The 16,935-nt window shown below is 41.3% G+C and overlaps 1 protein-coding gene across 3 annotated transcripts in view; it reads left to right on the plus strand.

The window, feature by feature from the left end:
* The window catches only part of LOC137024617 (kinesin-like protein KIF21A), a 74,052-nt gene that overhangs the window by 35,262 nt on the left and 21,855 nt on the right, over nt 1-16,935 (plus strand). For 2 of the 3 annotated variants that reach the window (XM_067392364.1, XM_067392365.1), the window contains exons 5-15: nt 141-272; nt 546-713; nt 1,678-1,793; nt 1,880-2,075; nt 5,595-5,784; nt 6,735-6,798; nt 6,887-7,090; nt 8,490-8,537; nt 13,815-13,890; nt 14,001-14,106; nt 15,927-16,115. In XM_067392364.1, coding sequence (XP_067248465.1) covers nt 141-272; nt 546-713; nt 1,678-1,793; nt 1,880-2,075; nt 5,595-5,784; nt 6,735-6,798; nt 6,887-7,090; nt 8,490-8,537; nt 13,815-13,890; nt 14,001-14,106; nt 15,927-16,115 — 1,489 coding nt within the window. The remainder of the gene's footprint in view (nt 1-140; nt 273-545; nt 714-1,677; nt 1,794-1,879; nt 2,076-5,594; nt 5,785-6,734; nt 6,799-6,886; nt 7,091-8,489; nt 8,538-13,814; nt 13,891-14,000; nt 14,107-15,926; nt 16,116-16,935) is intronic. The other variant, XM_067392366.1, reaches the window with a different exon arrangement.

Genomic DNA, 16,935 nt, shown 5'->3' on the forward strand with positions numbered 1-16,935 from the left:
TATAGTAAATTATATTATTATTTTAAAAAGATTATCAGGTATTTTAAAGTTTATTGGTTCATCAATGAATGTTATGCTACATTGTCTATCGCACTCGCAAGAGCTGAATTACCCAGAATTCTCTTCTCTGTCTCTTTCAGATGCTGCAGTGTCTCAAATTGGGTGCTCTGTCCCGCACCACCGCCAGCACTCAGATGAATGTCCAGAGCTCACGCTCCCATGCCATCTTCACCATCCACCTGTGCCAAGTTCGCGTCTGTGCCTCAGACAATGTAGGGTCTCAAAACTCCCACAGCTGGAAAACTTTCTCTCAGCTGTTTAACTCTGATTACTCTCAGCACACAGCTGTTAAAGAGCGTTTCTTGTGATATTTATTCATATTCATTGACAACCTTCAGTAAAACTCTGTTAAATGCCCCACAAATTTAAAATATGAGTTTAAAATACGTGTAAATAGCTTTTATTTTATTTGAATTTTTAAGTAGATTGAGCTCTATAATAATAACTGTACATCCTTCAGTTTTTAATTTTATGTTGCTTTCCAGGACACAGAGACCGATAACAGACTGGTGAATGGCTCCACAGAGATGAATGAGTTTGAGACGCTAACAGCTAAGTTTCACTTTGTGGATTTAGCCGGCTCTGAACGACTGAAGAGAACAGGGGCCACAGGGGACCGGGCCAAAGAGGGCATCTCTATCAACTGTGGACTGGTAAGAACAGAAGTTAAAATGTAAAGTGGTATAAACTATAAAATACCCACAGTATTGCTACAAGACCTAAACAATATGTGTGGTAATATGATTTCAGTATGATAAAATCACTTAATTAACTTTTCTGTTAAGGTGTATACAGTTTTACTACAAAATAAGTAATAAAGTATAATTATTTAAGCATGTTTACCGGATCTCTTAAACTGATATATTAGTAAAATCAAGAGAGCTAGAGTCTGGCATTAAAGACCTGTGGGAAGCAGGACATTCCACATTACATCCATTCATACCCACCTGCTGCTAGTGTGACTGCCACCTGGTGGTTTTTTCAGAGAACAAACCAGCATTGAAAGAATGATTTGAAAGAAATAATCTTTATTTATTTACTTACCCTGATGTTGTATGAAACTTGAAGTAGGACTCCATGAATTAAGGAAAAAATCTAATTGTGATTTTTCTGATAAAAATAAATGTTAAACCATCAAACTTTTATTTGACATATCCTTTGCAATTTGATAATCGCACTAAGCTGGATTGTAATTTCAATTTTATTTTGATTAATCGTGCAGCCCTGAACTGAAGGCTGTTATTTTTTTTCTGTGAAACACAAAACACAAAGGAGAAAAGGACATTACAATGAATATCAGAATTTATAGTGAATTTTTGAAATATTTATGGTCCTTTTCAGAGGCTTTTTTTTTTTTTTTTTTGAGCTTGATAGACTGCAATTAAATGGGAAGAACTGTGTTCTACTTTTTGTGTTCCATAAAAATGATTATAGCTGATGACAGATAAAATAGATGTTATGAAATGGATGATAATGATGCCAGGATTGGAACAACATGATCGCTAGTAAAATTACATAATATTAGTGAACAATTATTTTAATGTGAGTCATTTATTGTATATTTTGTATATCACCTCTGATAACTAATCATTTTGGCTTTGTTTTGTGGTGGTAAAGTTAGCTCTGGGCAATGTGATCAGCGCTCTGGGTGACAGGAGCAAACGCTCCACACATGTGCCTTACCGTGACTCCAAACTCACTCGCCTGCTTCAAGATTCCCTGGGAGGAAACAGGTAAATTTTTTAACTACACTAAGGTACCCTAATCCAGATATTTCTGCATTTTTTTTTAAATGATGCCTTTCCCTTGTGACTTCCAGTCAGACGATAATGATCGCCTGCATCAGTCCGTCAGACAGAGACTTCATGGAGACCCTAAACACGCTGAAATATGCAAACCGCGCTCGCAACATCAAGAACAAAGTGATGGTGAACCAGGACCGGGCCAGTCAACAGATCAGCGCTCTGAGAACAGAGATCGCCCGTCTGCAAATAGAGCTTATGGAGTACAAGACGGTTTGTGCTGCAATGTTCAGTCCATATTTATAAGTTTGTGTCAGAATTGAATAAGTTATGTGATATGTGAGTAGTATTTTGTTTATATAATATAATATAGGAACTTAGTTTTCCTAATTTAAAAAAGTAAAATTCAAATGATTATTTGTAACATTATTTTAATTTTAATTAAGCTACTTATAGCTGTCACGATCACCATCTGTTCCTGTCATGTTCCTGTCACATCCCGGACTACATTTCCCATGATCCTCCATTGCTCATCACCTGCACTCACTTCACAATCACTCCACACTAATCACCACACCCAGCTGCAGCTCATTATCAGGACTATAAAGGACTTTTACTCACACCACCTCACCGCGAAGTCTTGATTACCTTGTGTGTCATTTCCGAGCGTTTATATCCTGTTTTACCTGTTGTTGCTGTTCCTGTCTGTTACCCGTTCTTGACCCGTTGCTGCCTGTCCTGACCCTTGCCTGTTATCCTGTTCTGTGAATGATATCTGCCAGCCCTGATCTTCTGCCTGTATCTTGACCACGATTCTGCCTGTCCCTCGCTGTTCCTGTTTGCTCCTGATTGACCCTGCCTGTATGACTACGCTCACTTCTAATAAAACGCTGCATTTGGATCCCCTACCTGAGTCTCCATTCGTTACAGAAGACTTCGCCGCCACCAAGATCCAGCAGCTTTCCCGGAGGATCTCATTACGGTACGGACATTAATCTATTGCTATTGTGGAGTTCGCAAGGCACGCGATCGTTAGAGGATTATGTACAGGAATATCTGGACATTGCTTACCTCTCTGATCTTCCGGACTGTGCAATGATTGACTTTTTCTGTGACGGCGTCAACCAACCTCTCCAAGATCAGCTAAGACGAGAGGGACCGCGTTCGTCACTCAGCAGCTTTATGGAATATGCATTGTTGACTGTTGGCTCTCCGTTTACTGTGGGTGTCGCGGAAGAATGCGACACCATGGTGAATCCCGTAATGGCCGCCGCGCCAGGTAACACACACAAAATGGCGGCTACCATCACAACAGCAACAGTTCACGTCTCCGCTGATCGCCCAGAGTCACGTCACGTCTCCGCTGATCGCCCAGAGTCACGTCACGCCTTCGCTGATCGCCCAGAGTCACGTCACGCCTTCGCTGATCGCCCAGAGCAACGTCACGCCTTCGTTGATCGCCCAGAGCAATGTCACGTCGCCGCTGATCGACCAGAGCAACGTCATGCCTTCGCAGATCGCCCAGAGCAACGTCACGCCCTCGCTGATCACCCAGAGCAACGTCACGCCCTCGCTGATCACCCAGAGCAATGTCACGTCGCCACTGATCGCCCAGAGCAACGTCACGCCCTCGTTGATCGCCCAGAGCAAAGTCACGTCGCCGCTGAATCACGTCACATCTCTGGATCTGTCTGGGAGTGGAGAGGGTTGCGTTCCAGTGTGGCTGATTCACCGCTGATGTCGGCGCGAGCGGCTGGAATTCCCAAGCATCAGCCGGCTGCCTCGCTCTCAAGTGCGCCTGTTTCAACGCTCTCAAGTGCGCCTGTTTCAACGCTCTCAAGTGCGCCTGTTTCAACGCTCTCAAGTGCGCCTGTTTCAACGCTCTCAAGTGCGCCTGTTTCAACGCTCTCAAGTGCGCCTGTTTCAACGCTCTCAAGTGCGCCTGTTTCAACGATCTCAAGTGCGCCTGATTCAACGCTCTCAAGTGCGCCTGATTCAACGCTCTCAAGTGCGCCTGATTCAACGCTCTCAAGTGCACCTGTTTCAACGCTCTCAAATTTGTCAGTTGATATGGACTCAAGTGCCCTGGACGCGATGGACAAGATGGCTGCTTTGCCAGTGCCTACGGGCAAGATGGCCGCCCCTTCGGTGCTCACGGAGGTAGGGGGCGTTCCAGCCATGGAGTCCACCCCAGAACCCGCTTCAGCCAGTGAGTCTGCTCCAGAAACCGCTCCAGTCGGTGAACCATCGCCTCATCCTCGGAAGAGGAGGAGGAGGAGGAAGAAGGCTCCTTCTGTTCTTCCCCCTCTTACGTCCAAGCGTCTTGTCCTGCCGGCGCCACCCGAGCTCCTCGGTCTGCCAGCACCACCCAAGCTCCTCGCTCTGCCGGCGCCACCTGTGCTCCTCGCTCTGCCGGCGCCACCTGTGCTTCTTGCCCTGCCGGCGCCACCTGTGCTTCTTGCCCTGCCGGCGCCACCTGTGCTTCTTGCCCTGCCGGCGCCACCTGTGCTTCTAGCCCTGCCGGCGCCATCCACGCTTCTAGCCCTGCCGGCGCCATCCACGCTTCTAGCCCTGCCGGCGCCATCCACGCTTCTAGCCCTGCCGGCGCCATCCACGCTTCCAGCCCTGCCGGCGCCACTCAAACTCCTTGCGCTGCCAACGCCACTCAGGAGTCTTGCCCTGACGGCTTCACCCACACGCCTGGCCCTGCCGCCGCCACCCGAACTCCTTGCCCACGAACCTGCGACGGGCCCCGCTGAAATCCCCAAGAACTTTTTTGGGGGGGGCAGTATACCTAGGGGTGGGGAGTTTGTGGGTGGGAACCCTGCACGGCCGCGGTCATCAGCGGTCCCTGAACTGCCCAGACCACCTGACCCGCCGTGGTCGCCAGAGACTCTTGACCTGCCATGGCCGCCCAAGCCACCTGAACTGCCGTGGCCGCCCGAGCCACCTGACCTGCCGTGGCCGCCCTTGCCACCTGACCTGCCGTGGCCGCCCTTGCCACCTGACCTGCCGTGGCCGCCCTTGCCACCTGACCTGCCGTGGCCGCCTGAGCCACCTGACCTGCCGTGGCCGCCTGAGCCACCTGACCTGCCGTGGCTGCCCGTAGCACCTGACCCGCCATGGTGGTCGAGTTCCTGGAACCTGCATTGGGGACCCTGTTCATGTCCGCATACCAGTCCCCAATGCACCCACCCCCCCTCCCTAGCTGTTCCATTTACGTCGCGAGGACGCGCCTTCCGGGAGGGGGGCGTTATGTCACGATCACCATCTGTTCCTGTCATGTTCCTGTCACATCCCGGACTACATTTCCCATGATCCTCCATTGCTCATCACCTGCACTCACTTCACAATCACTCCACACTAATCACCACACCCAGCTGCAGCTCATTATCAGGACTATAAAGGACTTTTACTCACACCACCTCACCGCGAAGTCTTGATTACCTTGTGTGTCATTTCCGAGCGTTTATATCCTGTTTTACCTGTTGTTGCTGTTCCTGTCTGTTACCCGTTCTTGACCCGTTGCTGCCTGTCCTGACCCTTGCCTGTTATCCTGTTCTGTGAATGATATCTGCCAGCCCTGATCTTCTGCCTGTATCTTGACCACGATTCTGCCTGTCCCTCGCTGTTCCTGTTTGCTCCTGATTGACCCTGCCTGTATGACTACGCTCACTTCTAATAAAACGCTGCATTTGGATCCCCTACCTGAGTCTCCATTCGTTACAATAGCAAATTTAAAATAATAATAATAATAATATGTTCAATTTTATATATTTATTTTTGAAACAGGGCAAGCGTATGGTTGGCGAGGATGGACTGGAAAGCATCAATGACATGGTGCATGAGAATTCCATGCTACAGACTGAAAACAATAATCTGCGTGTACGAGTGAAAGCAATGCAGGAAACCATTGATGCCCAGAGAGCCAGACTCACCCAGCTACTGAGCGACCAGGCCAACCAGACCCTCGCCAGAGCAGGTACTCACAAATACATATAAAAGAAATATCAGATCTTTTAGATAAACTAGTAATAATAATGCTAATACTTCGCAAGAGAGGTATACTGTAGTTCATTTCATACACATTAAATGCCCCCTAAACACAGTATGAAATTTATCCAAACCATAATATTTAGTGTCTGGTATTTTGGTGCAGCCCTGTCACAGCATGACTTTTGCCCTATTGACAAGTGGAATATTCTTTAAAATTGTGACATTTGATGTGTAACTGTATATTGTAATACAATAAGGTCTCATTTATTAACATTAGTTAATGCATTTTATAAATCGGGATTTTTCCTGCCCTTGATTCTGATTGATTGGGCCGCGTTCAAAGCCGTTGTAAAATTCAAGAAAACATACAGCTGACCTCATTACATAAGTATCGCTGCACCACTGAATGTGTATGTTGCTGCGTCTGTCTTAGCAACCACTCTTAGCGATGTAAACATATGTTTGTTCTCTATTGATTTTGTTCATTGAAGCTTACTGCATTATGTAGAAGAGTATTGTGAGAGAGATATTGAGTGACCGGGTGTATTACCTGCATTCAAATTTAGCATTTTCCTTCCAGTCAATCCTGTGTTCATAATAAAAAATTAATTTGAATGTCCGCTGCAATTTTGTCCTTTTAACATTTAATGGGTTTTCCCGTGCCCTGCCGACACTGACAGTGCTAGTCAAAGCATTTGTCATTTGCATCTTGTTCCATGTTCACAACAAGTTTCAATATAAAAGTCTTTGCTACAGAGTGACTCGCTCATAAAGACAATCTTTGCCGCCATCTAATGGCGTAATAAATGTATTAAAAGAGAAAAAAAGTGACTCGCCTACACAAGATGGATTATTTCCTTGCGTTGGTTTACATGCCCAACAAAAAAATATCATTACTTCACTAAAACAGTCTTTAATTACCTCAATTTTTTGCAGGTGAAGGAAGTGAAGAGATTGGAAACATGATCCACAATTACATCAAAGAGATTGAGGAGCTCAGGTAATGCATGCAAACACTGTACACCCATATCTCTGAAGTTCTTAAACCCCTTTATGTGTGTAATGTTTGTGTGTTGTGTGGTCTTTAGGGCAAAGCTACTAGAGAGTGAAGCTGTGAATGAAAACCTGCGGAAGAACCTGTCCCGCGCCTCCACCCGCTCCTCATTTTACGCCGGCCCAACCTCCATTACCTCCGGCCACCTTGCACCTGAAAAAGATGCCTCAGACATCATTGAAATAGCAAAGAAAGACCTGGAGAAACTGAAGAAGAAGGAGAAGAAGAAAAAGAAGAGGTAAGCTACTGACACTAATGCTTAACAGTGTAGTTTCATGAGCAATATGAAACCCGGATTTCCTTTTTCTCTTTGGACAAAGGAGGGTGTGTCAGGGATTGTTCTGGTCTGCTGTATGCCTGAAATATATGGTGTACAATTTCTCTGTTTCCTCACGGGCATTTTCATTGTGATGAGTTGCTCCCAATAGGAAACATTTGAAAAATGCTGTATAACAAATGCATTCATGCATTACTGTACATCTTTGTCACAATTTCTACTCCTCTGACCTTTTCACCCACATGGATGTGTCAGCTTGGTTATGTCAGATATCCTGGGCTAAAAATGAAATCTTACATTTTTGGATAACAATTTTTTTTTATTTTATTTTTTTTTTACAGTGTCCTTGTATATATTACATATATACAGTACATCCTGTAGTAATAACAGTAAATTATTCATAAATACATGCAACTAACCCTAACTCTATAAGTAGTTGTTAATTAGTATTGCTCAGTACTTAAATGTATAATTACACATTAACAAGGACACTTTAAAATAAAGTGTAAATCAAAGTGTACAATATAAAACTATTAAATATAAGTAATTATTTATAAATATAATATAGTTTAAGTTCAATACAAAGTATAGGCTGTATAAGTCATTATCAAAGACTCATGAGTGTGGTCACTACCAACCTTTTTTTTGCCGTCATTCCTGTGGCCTTGGTAACGACAGCTTCTCTGATTGGTGAATCTCACTATAGAATTATGGGTAATGTAGTACTTCACCTGTAATTCTGCACTTACATGATTAAATAACTTGATTTTTTTTTTAAATCCTTTATGGTTAAAATATGAAAAAAATCGCTTTATGTAGTATTTTTGTAGGCTAACTCGGAAGTTAGCATCTCCCTGGATCCCTTGACAAAAACCCAGTAGAATTTTTTTTTTTTTTATTGGCCTTTGGATTATTGCAGAAAATAAGCTCTGTGACCAACAAAAGTTTTGTTTATCATGATAATTTTCACATATGAACGCAGCTTTTATGAATTTTGAAGCCCAAATCACCAGAAGTAAAAAGCTAAAAGCAGGATATAATCCATGCTCGCATGACTTCAATGTCACTATCACTAAGCTTCCTTCAACCAACTCTTTTAGTCTTTATTTTAAAAAAACATTTTCCCTGAAAGTTTGAGTTAGAATAGAACCCATTATGCCATGCCTGCAGCACTCTATACTAGGGAGGTTTGTTTAAATCAGATTCTTTTATTTAAGGGTTAGGTTCTTTAAAACAAAAGAAAAGCTTCAAAGTATATGAATTTGGAAGTATTCCTGTTCCTCACGTGTTCTTCTCATCTTTGGCACTGTGGTTCCTCTTACTCTCACCTCACCCCCACCAAACTCCTTCACTCTTGAAGACTTCAGCAGATGGATGAAGGTGCTCATGAAGATCTTGAGAACGCCAGGTTGGAGAATGTCATTAAATGCTGTTGTTCCACTAACCTTATAGTCACGGCACCATGGAAAAGTTGTCCCGTTGCACTCCCTCTTCTTACCTCTAATATACTGTAACATGATAAATGTCAATGGTTCAAAGGTTTAGAGTCTGTAAATCTGTTTCAAAACCTAGTGAGCTGCCTTGCTGTCTACATAGTCAGCTACCTTAATTGAGCCCCTTTAGTGAATGATCTTAAACATAAGCAGCAACTCCAAATAGAGTTCCATGAATGAAGAGCACAGTAGAGCTTGACGTTAGCATGTTGTTAAGTTAACAATGTGTTCCTAAATACAAAAAAACAAAAGAAAGTACAAAAATAGAATGGAATAGTCCCTTTGTAATCGGATTGAACTATTTTTATTGATTCTTGTCAAGTTTGAGTGACATCCAAGTATTATGGTAGATATTTTCTACCATAATGTTAGCGTGTTGCTAGGCTAATGATTTGATGTTCTACTAAGCATAAACATACACACTCGTCAGAAAAAAAATTACAGTGTGGGATCTGGAATTGCCTTGTCTATAAAGTATATATGTGGGTCAAAGGAACAAATCTTAGAGGCATACCCTTATGAAAATTAACCATGGTTTTACTACAAATAAACCAATACAACATGGTTAATATAGTTACCATGGTAACCACAAATGAATGTCTCAGGTTACGTATGTAACCATAGTTCCCTGAGAACCAGGAACAAAACTCTGCGTTGATTGCGCAATTGGGAACGTCACAGGTGGCCCAGTGTCTGAAAGCAAAACTATCCAACAACTCCAATCCCTATTGGCCGGCGACAGCCTATGACGTGATATGGTGCAACCCGGAAGTATAAAGGAGCGCCTGGAGAAACAGTCAGCATATATCTGTTCTGCAGGCAGGCAGCCTGAAGCATGGCAAGGAAACGCAGAGTCTCGTTCCCTGGTTCTCAGAGAACTATGGTTACATACGCTCTGTGTTGGAAACTCGCTCTGTGTTGATTACGCAATGGGGAACGATATACCCATGCCGCCATGCTTGAGGAGAGTGCATGCCAAATAATATGGCTGACAAACGTCAAGCAGTTTCAAAGGAAACGCTTAGCAACTCACCCTCGGGTCACACCAGGCTGTCAGTGACAGCATTCCCTATGGCCAACAGCCCAAGCTGAGCCTCAAGAAGGCCCTCTGCAGAAGACCTACCAAGGCCGCTAAAGGCATCTGGAACCAACTTTTCCGAAGAGAAAGTGGTCCCTTTTAGGAAATGTGGCCAGAGAACCGAAAGAAACCCCAGCCAGTCACTAGAGGGGAATGAAGTCACCCCCAATGCCACCAGGGAAACCGACTTGGCCTGTCATAGGACAAACTTAGTCTTGGCCAACCCTGTCTGAGTACAAAATCTCTATTACGCATTCTTCATAGAAGAGAGCAGGTAAGAGTGACTTCAGAAAGGATGAAATTCAGACCCACGCGTAGAGACGGGCATCCTGGAGAGCAGAACTCAGCTGAGTGCTATGAACCTTCGTATTGAGGGGAGTATAATCCGCTCATCCTAGGATCTACTCAGTGCTTAATTAGCGCACTGAGGAGGCTGTGCGCTAAACACCTGTTCCTACAGGAGAGCACAAACCAGCCTAGGGCTGAATCTTAGGAGGAGGCCTGATTAAGGCCTACCTCCATGATCAGCTTAGGGAGCTAAGCACTATTACAAACATAACCCTAAAACGGAAGTACAAAGATCACCTAACAGGTAGACCATGCAAAGGGCACATACTCATGGAGGCCGAAGAGGTTGTAATAATACTTATAATAAAAAATTGTAATAATATTTCACAGTATTGCTGTTTATGATGAGCTGAGACATGATTACAAAGGGTTTTTTTCACAGCCTACCTGACTGAAAGGCCTCATTAATATGCAAGTCATTTCAGGTCATTATTATGTAATTCTTTTTTCTTCTCAGGTGTAAATGGCCCATTATGCATGCAGATTCATGCCTCCACGCATACTGTGTTTCTTGACAAAAAGTGTCTTACAAAATTTAAATCTCTCTATTGTTTTATATGAAAGAGTAGTCAGCATAATTTTTACATAATTCTGAAGCAAAAACTCTAGTCTACAACCTCCAATAACCAGAAGTCTTGTGAACACAGATTTAATATACTTTGTTTGCCCTTATTTCAGACTCATGACTTAAGTTTTTTGTTTTTTCAACAACCACGCATAAACATTATTCCTTCAAAAATACAAACATGTACATACAAGTTCCTCACATATTATTGTAGCCTTGTTTGTGCTGAATACAGTGTAATGACACTTTTGTCATTTATATGTTTATGAACAACTGAAAAAAGCACAAATGTCAGGGCATGTCAAAACTTCTCCAAGCCCCAAATCAGCCTCAGACTCCAGAGGGTTAAGGCCTACTCAACAGAGGTGGCCAATGGTGGTAATTGATTCACAAGCATCCTGTCAGCATGTCAGCTAAAAAGGAGGCCTTATGGGGCCTACAATCTCAGCAACAAGCGGTGTTCAGCCTGTTTGTCCATATAAACACAAACTGTGACAACATGTAAACTAAAAGGAGGCCTTATTAGGGCCTACCCTAGTAAACACATGGCATCAACCAGTCTAGGACCACACCAACCAACCGGCCATGCATTCAGTGGAAAACCTTTCACGCATAATACTGAGAGAAGGAATGCATATTACACCACCATACTCCACGAGAGGCCTGCTGAAGGCCTACTCAACAGAGGTGGGGCGTGGCTGATGGTGGTATTTGACCGGTGGTGGTATGGGTTCTTGGATTCCCAGGCATTCTGCCAACAAGTCAGCTAAAAAAGGAGGCCTTGTGGGGCCTACAATCTCAGCAACAAGTGGCGTTCAGCCTGCTTGAAGAAAAGAACACAAATTGTGCCAACATGTGAACTAGAAAGGAGGCCTGTTGAGGGCCTACCATTCCAATGACATGTGGCTTCAGCTCATGAATGTAAACCATGTGAGCAAACTATGATCAGCTTAACAGCACTTGTTAGAAATACAATTGCTAACTAGAAGGAGGATAATTAACCATAAGAGCCTACAATCAAAGTTATATACAATATAGCTGTTAACAAGATCACAAAAAGGGAACTAATAGAAACAAGCTTTTCTCAAAAAGTGGTTCTATACTACCCTGAGTATGCAATCCAAAAGGTGATGTACTCAGTAACACCAATAAACCTACTAATGAGGAATATTAGGTCACCAATGTCTCCAATAGTGGCTACATGAAAAAGCCTTCTATTATGAGAACAGGTGCTAACCTGTGGCAGCATAAGTAAGCTCACATATAATGTAGGGCAAAAGTCTAGAACTTCAAAGCAAACACAATGCTTTGATGTATATGCTATTTCCAATGAGGGAAATAATTTTCTCCATACAGATTCTCAAAACTGTACTGAGCCATAGAGGACGGATGCTAAACAATAGCAACGTCAACTCAAACTTTATTAAAGAAAACAAGTGGCTCAGAGGAAAAAACACATTTTCCATAGCATAAAAGTTCTAGAAAGTACACACAGCATGACTTATCTATGCAAAGATAAGGGCCTACCACCCGTATGGGCATACAGCCTAACAACTCCCATGGGAGGAGGCCAGAACTAGGAACTATACAAACTGACAAGGGATATTATACATAGGGTTATATGTAAATAACACACCTAACCTAGCTCTAGCCTGGCCGCTAAGCCACAGGCCTTCTTACAGGGCCACAAGCCTAGTGAAGCCTGGGCTTCACCTCCAAATCTCATGGATACGAGAAAGAAAGTAAAGCTCACAAGCAAACAATGTCAGGCGGCCGATTAAGGCTGAAGTGACGAGTGCTAACTCAAACTACTCTAGAAAACAGCAGATGAGAAGCTACTCTAAACAACAGGTGGCTAAGAGGCGGCCATTTTGTGGCCTGCACAATATACTAGCCAGCCTGTCAACTTCAGTTTGCCCAAAAACCCCTTACTTTTTCCTACATGCTCAGAAAACTATACAGGAAATTAAGCCAGAGGAGCGCTCGCCGCCAGACGTGATGACGTCAAACACGAACGTCATCGTCATCCAGTCACCCTCGTCAGCCCCGGGGGAGCTGAGAGAGAGACAACTTTCTCAAACTTCCCAACGAGCTCACCTGCGAGCCCTATGATTGCAGCCGCCGTATTGCCTCAGCACAAACAGGGCCAGAATCACCAGGCACAGATGCAGACAGCTCTTCCCTCGGGAAGAGTGCCAAACGAGAACGGAGCATCCCGATAGGGAGATGCTCACAGTAAACAAAGACAGACACACAGACAGCGCCCTCAAGCACTGTCTATGTGCACTCCTCTCCAGACAGAAAATGCCCAGAAAATGTGTATATCAAGTGTCAAACCCTGGGACATGGATAAACACACTCTCTTGAACGTTTGTAAGGCATATATAGAATCCCTTACCAGAGTTGAAATAGTTGCGATCAGACAGAACAGGACCGAAAGACGATGAGATGCTGACTGTTTCTCCAGGCGCTCCTTTATACTTCCGGGTCACACCATATTACGTCATAGGCTGTTGCCGGCCAATAGGGATTGGAGTTGTTGGATAGTTTTGCTTTCAGACACCGGGTCACGTTGACGTGTGATGTTCACCATTGCGTAATCAACGCTTTTGAAAAGGAACCATGTTTTTGTTACATTAACCATAGTTTAACCATGGTATTTGTAGTAAAACTGTGCTTATACAAATGGTTGTCATCCCCCCCAAAAAATAAAACATTATGCAGCATAATTATGGAACCTACTCTGTTGGGAGCACATCTATGTTGCCTTAAAATGCTGTCTAGGTAGGAAGCTCACTAGGGTTTGGCACAAAGCTTTATCTTTCATTCAGTTGGGTTTTATTCTTGAAGCCCTTTAAGATGTGCAATCAACTCATATTCACATTTGATCAATGTGTGATGTCGCTTCAGAGTTTCAGTAGCCTATAATAAAGCGCAACTAATTCACTAACACAGAATGATTAAATCAGTTATTAATAGCAGAATGATTAAATCAGTTATTAATAGATCTTGGAACCTAGTGATTTAAAGACCCCATGAAATCTAAATCAGAGTTTTGGACTCAACTTCAATAGGATATACATGAACACCGCAATATAAATGTGATTGTCAACAATTCCATGGGGTCTTTAAGTAAAGGGGTTTGCCTTTTATTAAATTTGACATAATGATATTCTATGATATTCTTCTGATGTCATACAGTGTCATAAAGGAGGAGGGGCCAGATAATGAGCAGGATAAAGAGGCCTCTGAGAGAGCCAATGAAGAGCCAGAAGTGGTAAATTAAACTTTCTCCTGTGTATTCAAAAGATATGCTGATTCAAATAGTTAGTTCTTTACTGTCCCTGGGATTCTACAAGGCTTCTAATAATACCAATACTTCTGCAGGATGGGAGTGATCATGATGAAGGTGAGGAAGCTGAGGGTGAAGAAGAGGAGGATGAGATAGAAGTGGACAGCTCTGATGAGTCTGACTCTGAGCTGGAGGAAAAAGGTAAAATTCCTTCATTTAATTTGTATTGGTCATGTCTTTCTTTTCTTTATTTTTGAAAAAAATATTGGTCAGGTCTTTTTTGGTCAGGTTCAAGTTATGGAAGCTTGTTTCTGCCACAGAATAAAAAATGTAAAAAAAAAAATTTAAAAAGATAATTGCGACTTTTTATCTCGTAATTTGTACTTTTTTCTCGCGATTCTGACTTTATAACACATAACTGTGAGTTTATATCATATCAGATGTAAACCCACAATTGCAAGAAAAAAGTCAGAATTGTGAGATAAAAAAAATCACAATTACCTTTTATATTTAGAAAATGTTTTGTTTCTGATTTAACCTTTTCTGAATTAAGCACTCCTGATGTAAGAATAAAAATAATATAATGGACATAATATATATTTAAAAAAACCTTAAAGCAATGGTCATATGTTCCTTCAGTCTAGATTGCTATACATATTATGAAATATAATTTATTAAACCATTAATTTTAAACTAAATTTTAATTATTTCATCAACTTGATTAATTAACCAACTCTTGTTCTTGTTCATTCTGACATTTGTGTGTTGCAGTGTTAATTTCGTTGACAAATAATTTTCGTCATAATTTTCGTCAACGACATTTTTTCACGGACGAAAACGAGACGATGACTAAATAAAAATGCATTTTGAATGACTAAAACTATAACTAAAATCTACTCTAATTTTCGTCAACGGATAAAAACAAGACGAAAATGAAAGAGAGGGACGATTTGGGAAGATATCCAGTCAGGTCTGCTGTGCTGTGTAACGTGCTGATCTAACCGCGGGAACAGCGGCGCTGTTGCGCGCTCTACAGGCTCGTGCAGGAGCACTTCTGACTGCTGCGCAATTAATGAATAGCACACGTTTATGCCAAGCGATTGCTTATAAGCTAATGTTGATGAATTATGACAATGTTTACTACACAATGTTTATATTATAGTATGCTTTAGATGGTGTAAGAATGCATATTCTATCTCCCTCATGAGAAGCCTGCTACAGTGCATACTGCAGACATTTCGGAATAAGCGTCACGGTGTATTTCAATATGGTTTATAATTGTTAGTTTTTCCTGGTCATTATTATCATTTTGTTTACATAATAAACTGTATTTAATTTAATTTCTATTTAATTCACAGTAAACTACTGTATCTTCTGTCATAGGAAGGAAAGGCTAAAAACATTATTTGACACATTATTCAATATATTTTACAAGTATAAGGGTTAAGCTATTATTGTTAACTAAAACCATAAAAAAATCTTCATTTCTTGAAATAAACGTTAACTGAAATAAAAAAAATATAGCCTATTTATAAAAATTTAAACTTATTTTCTTTCATCTAGTTTCCAAGCTTTAGCTTAACCTCATGTAGTACACTAACAAAAATAAAACATAACAACAAAACAACAACAACAAAAAACTATATAGACATTTAAAAGCAAAAACATAAACACCAAAAATTACTAAAACTTTTAACTAAACTTGCTATGGTGAGTAAAGTACAGTTGGTTGTCTTAAGTGAACAGAAACAGTTTGGAGAATATCAGATGTATATCAGTGTATTGGATCTGTGTATTTTTAGAGAAATGCTTACTTAATGCATTACAATTTAACTAAATTATATTTTAGTTGATTTAGTCGACTAAAATCCTTTGATATTTAGTTGACTAAAACTAGACTAAAACTAAAACAATTTCCGATGACTAAAATATGACTAAAACTAAATGGCATTTTAGTCAAAAGACTATGACTAAAACTAAATCAAAATTTGCTGTCAAAATTAACACTGGTGTGTTGACAGAGGACTTCCAGGCGGATCTGGCCAACATCACATGTGAGATCGCCATCAAACAGCGACTGATCGATGAACTGGAGAACAGTCAGAGACGTCTGCACACACTCAAACAACAGTATGAGCAAAAACTCATGATGCTGCAGAGCAAAATCAGAGACACACAGCTGGAGAGAGACCGTGTACTGCATAACATGGGTACAATACACACATACACAGCATAACTAAGTCATTTATATTAATATGCGAGTAATGAGCACTTCAGAAACATGACCTGTCAAAAGTTTGGAATTAGGATTTTTTTAATGTTTTGAAACAGGCCTCTTCTGCTCACCAAGACTGCATTTATTTGATCAAAAATACAGTAAAAACAGAAATATTGTGAAATATTATTACTATTTAAAATAACTGTTTTCTATTTTTATATGTTTTAAAATGTAATTTATTCTTGTGATGGCAAAGCTGAATTTTCAGCATAATAACTCTTAAGTCTTCAGTGTCACATGATCTTTCAGAAGTCATTCTGATATACTGATCTGTTGCTTTGTGATCAATTATTAATGAAAATGTTGAAAACAGTATTTCCTGCTTAGTATTTTGTGGAAACCATGTTACATTTTTTCAAAATTCTTTGACTAACAAAAGTACGGAGAAGCACACATGACATGAAGGAAAAAAAGTTAATTGTGTGCACGATTTACTAATTCTTTTCCTCGATTTACTAAATCATGTGCATGATTTATAAATCAAGGGAACGACTTAGTAAAGCGTGCGCAAGGTTTATAAATCGAGGGAACTACTTAGTAAAGCATCCGACGATTTAGCCTATTATTTTTTTCCTGCATGTCATGTGTGGGGCTCTGTACAAAAAAAAAAAAGATTTTTAAATTGTAATAAAATATTTCACAGTATTACTGTTTTTACTGCATTTTCATCATATAAATGCAGCCTTGGTGACTTTCAACAACATAAATCGCAATTATTCCAAACTTTTGACAGGTATAGTGTAAATGAAATT

The sequence above is a fragment of the Chanodichthys erythropterus genome, chromosome 8 (assembly GCF_024489055.1).
Source record: "Chanodichthys erythropterus isolate Z2021 chromosome 8, ASM2448905v1, whole genome shotgun sequence".
Taxonomy (NCBI): domain Eukaryota; kingdom Metazoa; phylum Chordata; class Actinopteri; order Cypriniformes; family Xenocyprididae; genus Chanodichthys; species Chanodichthys erythropterus.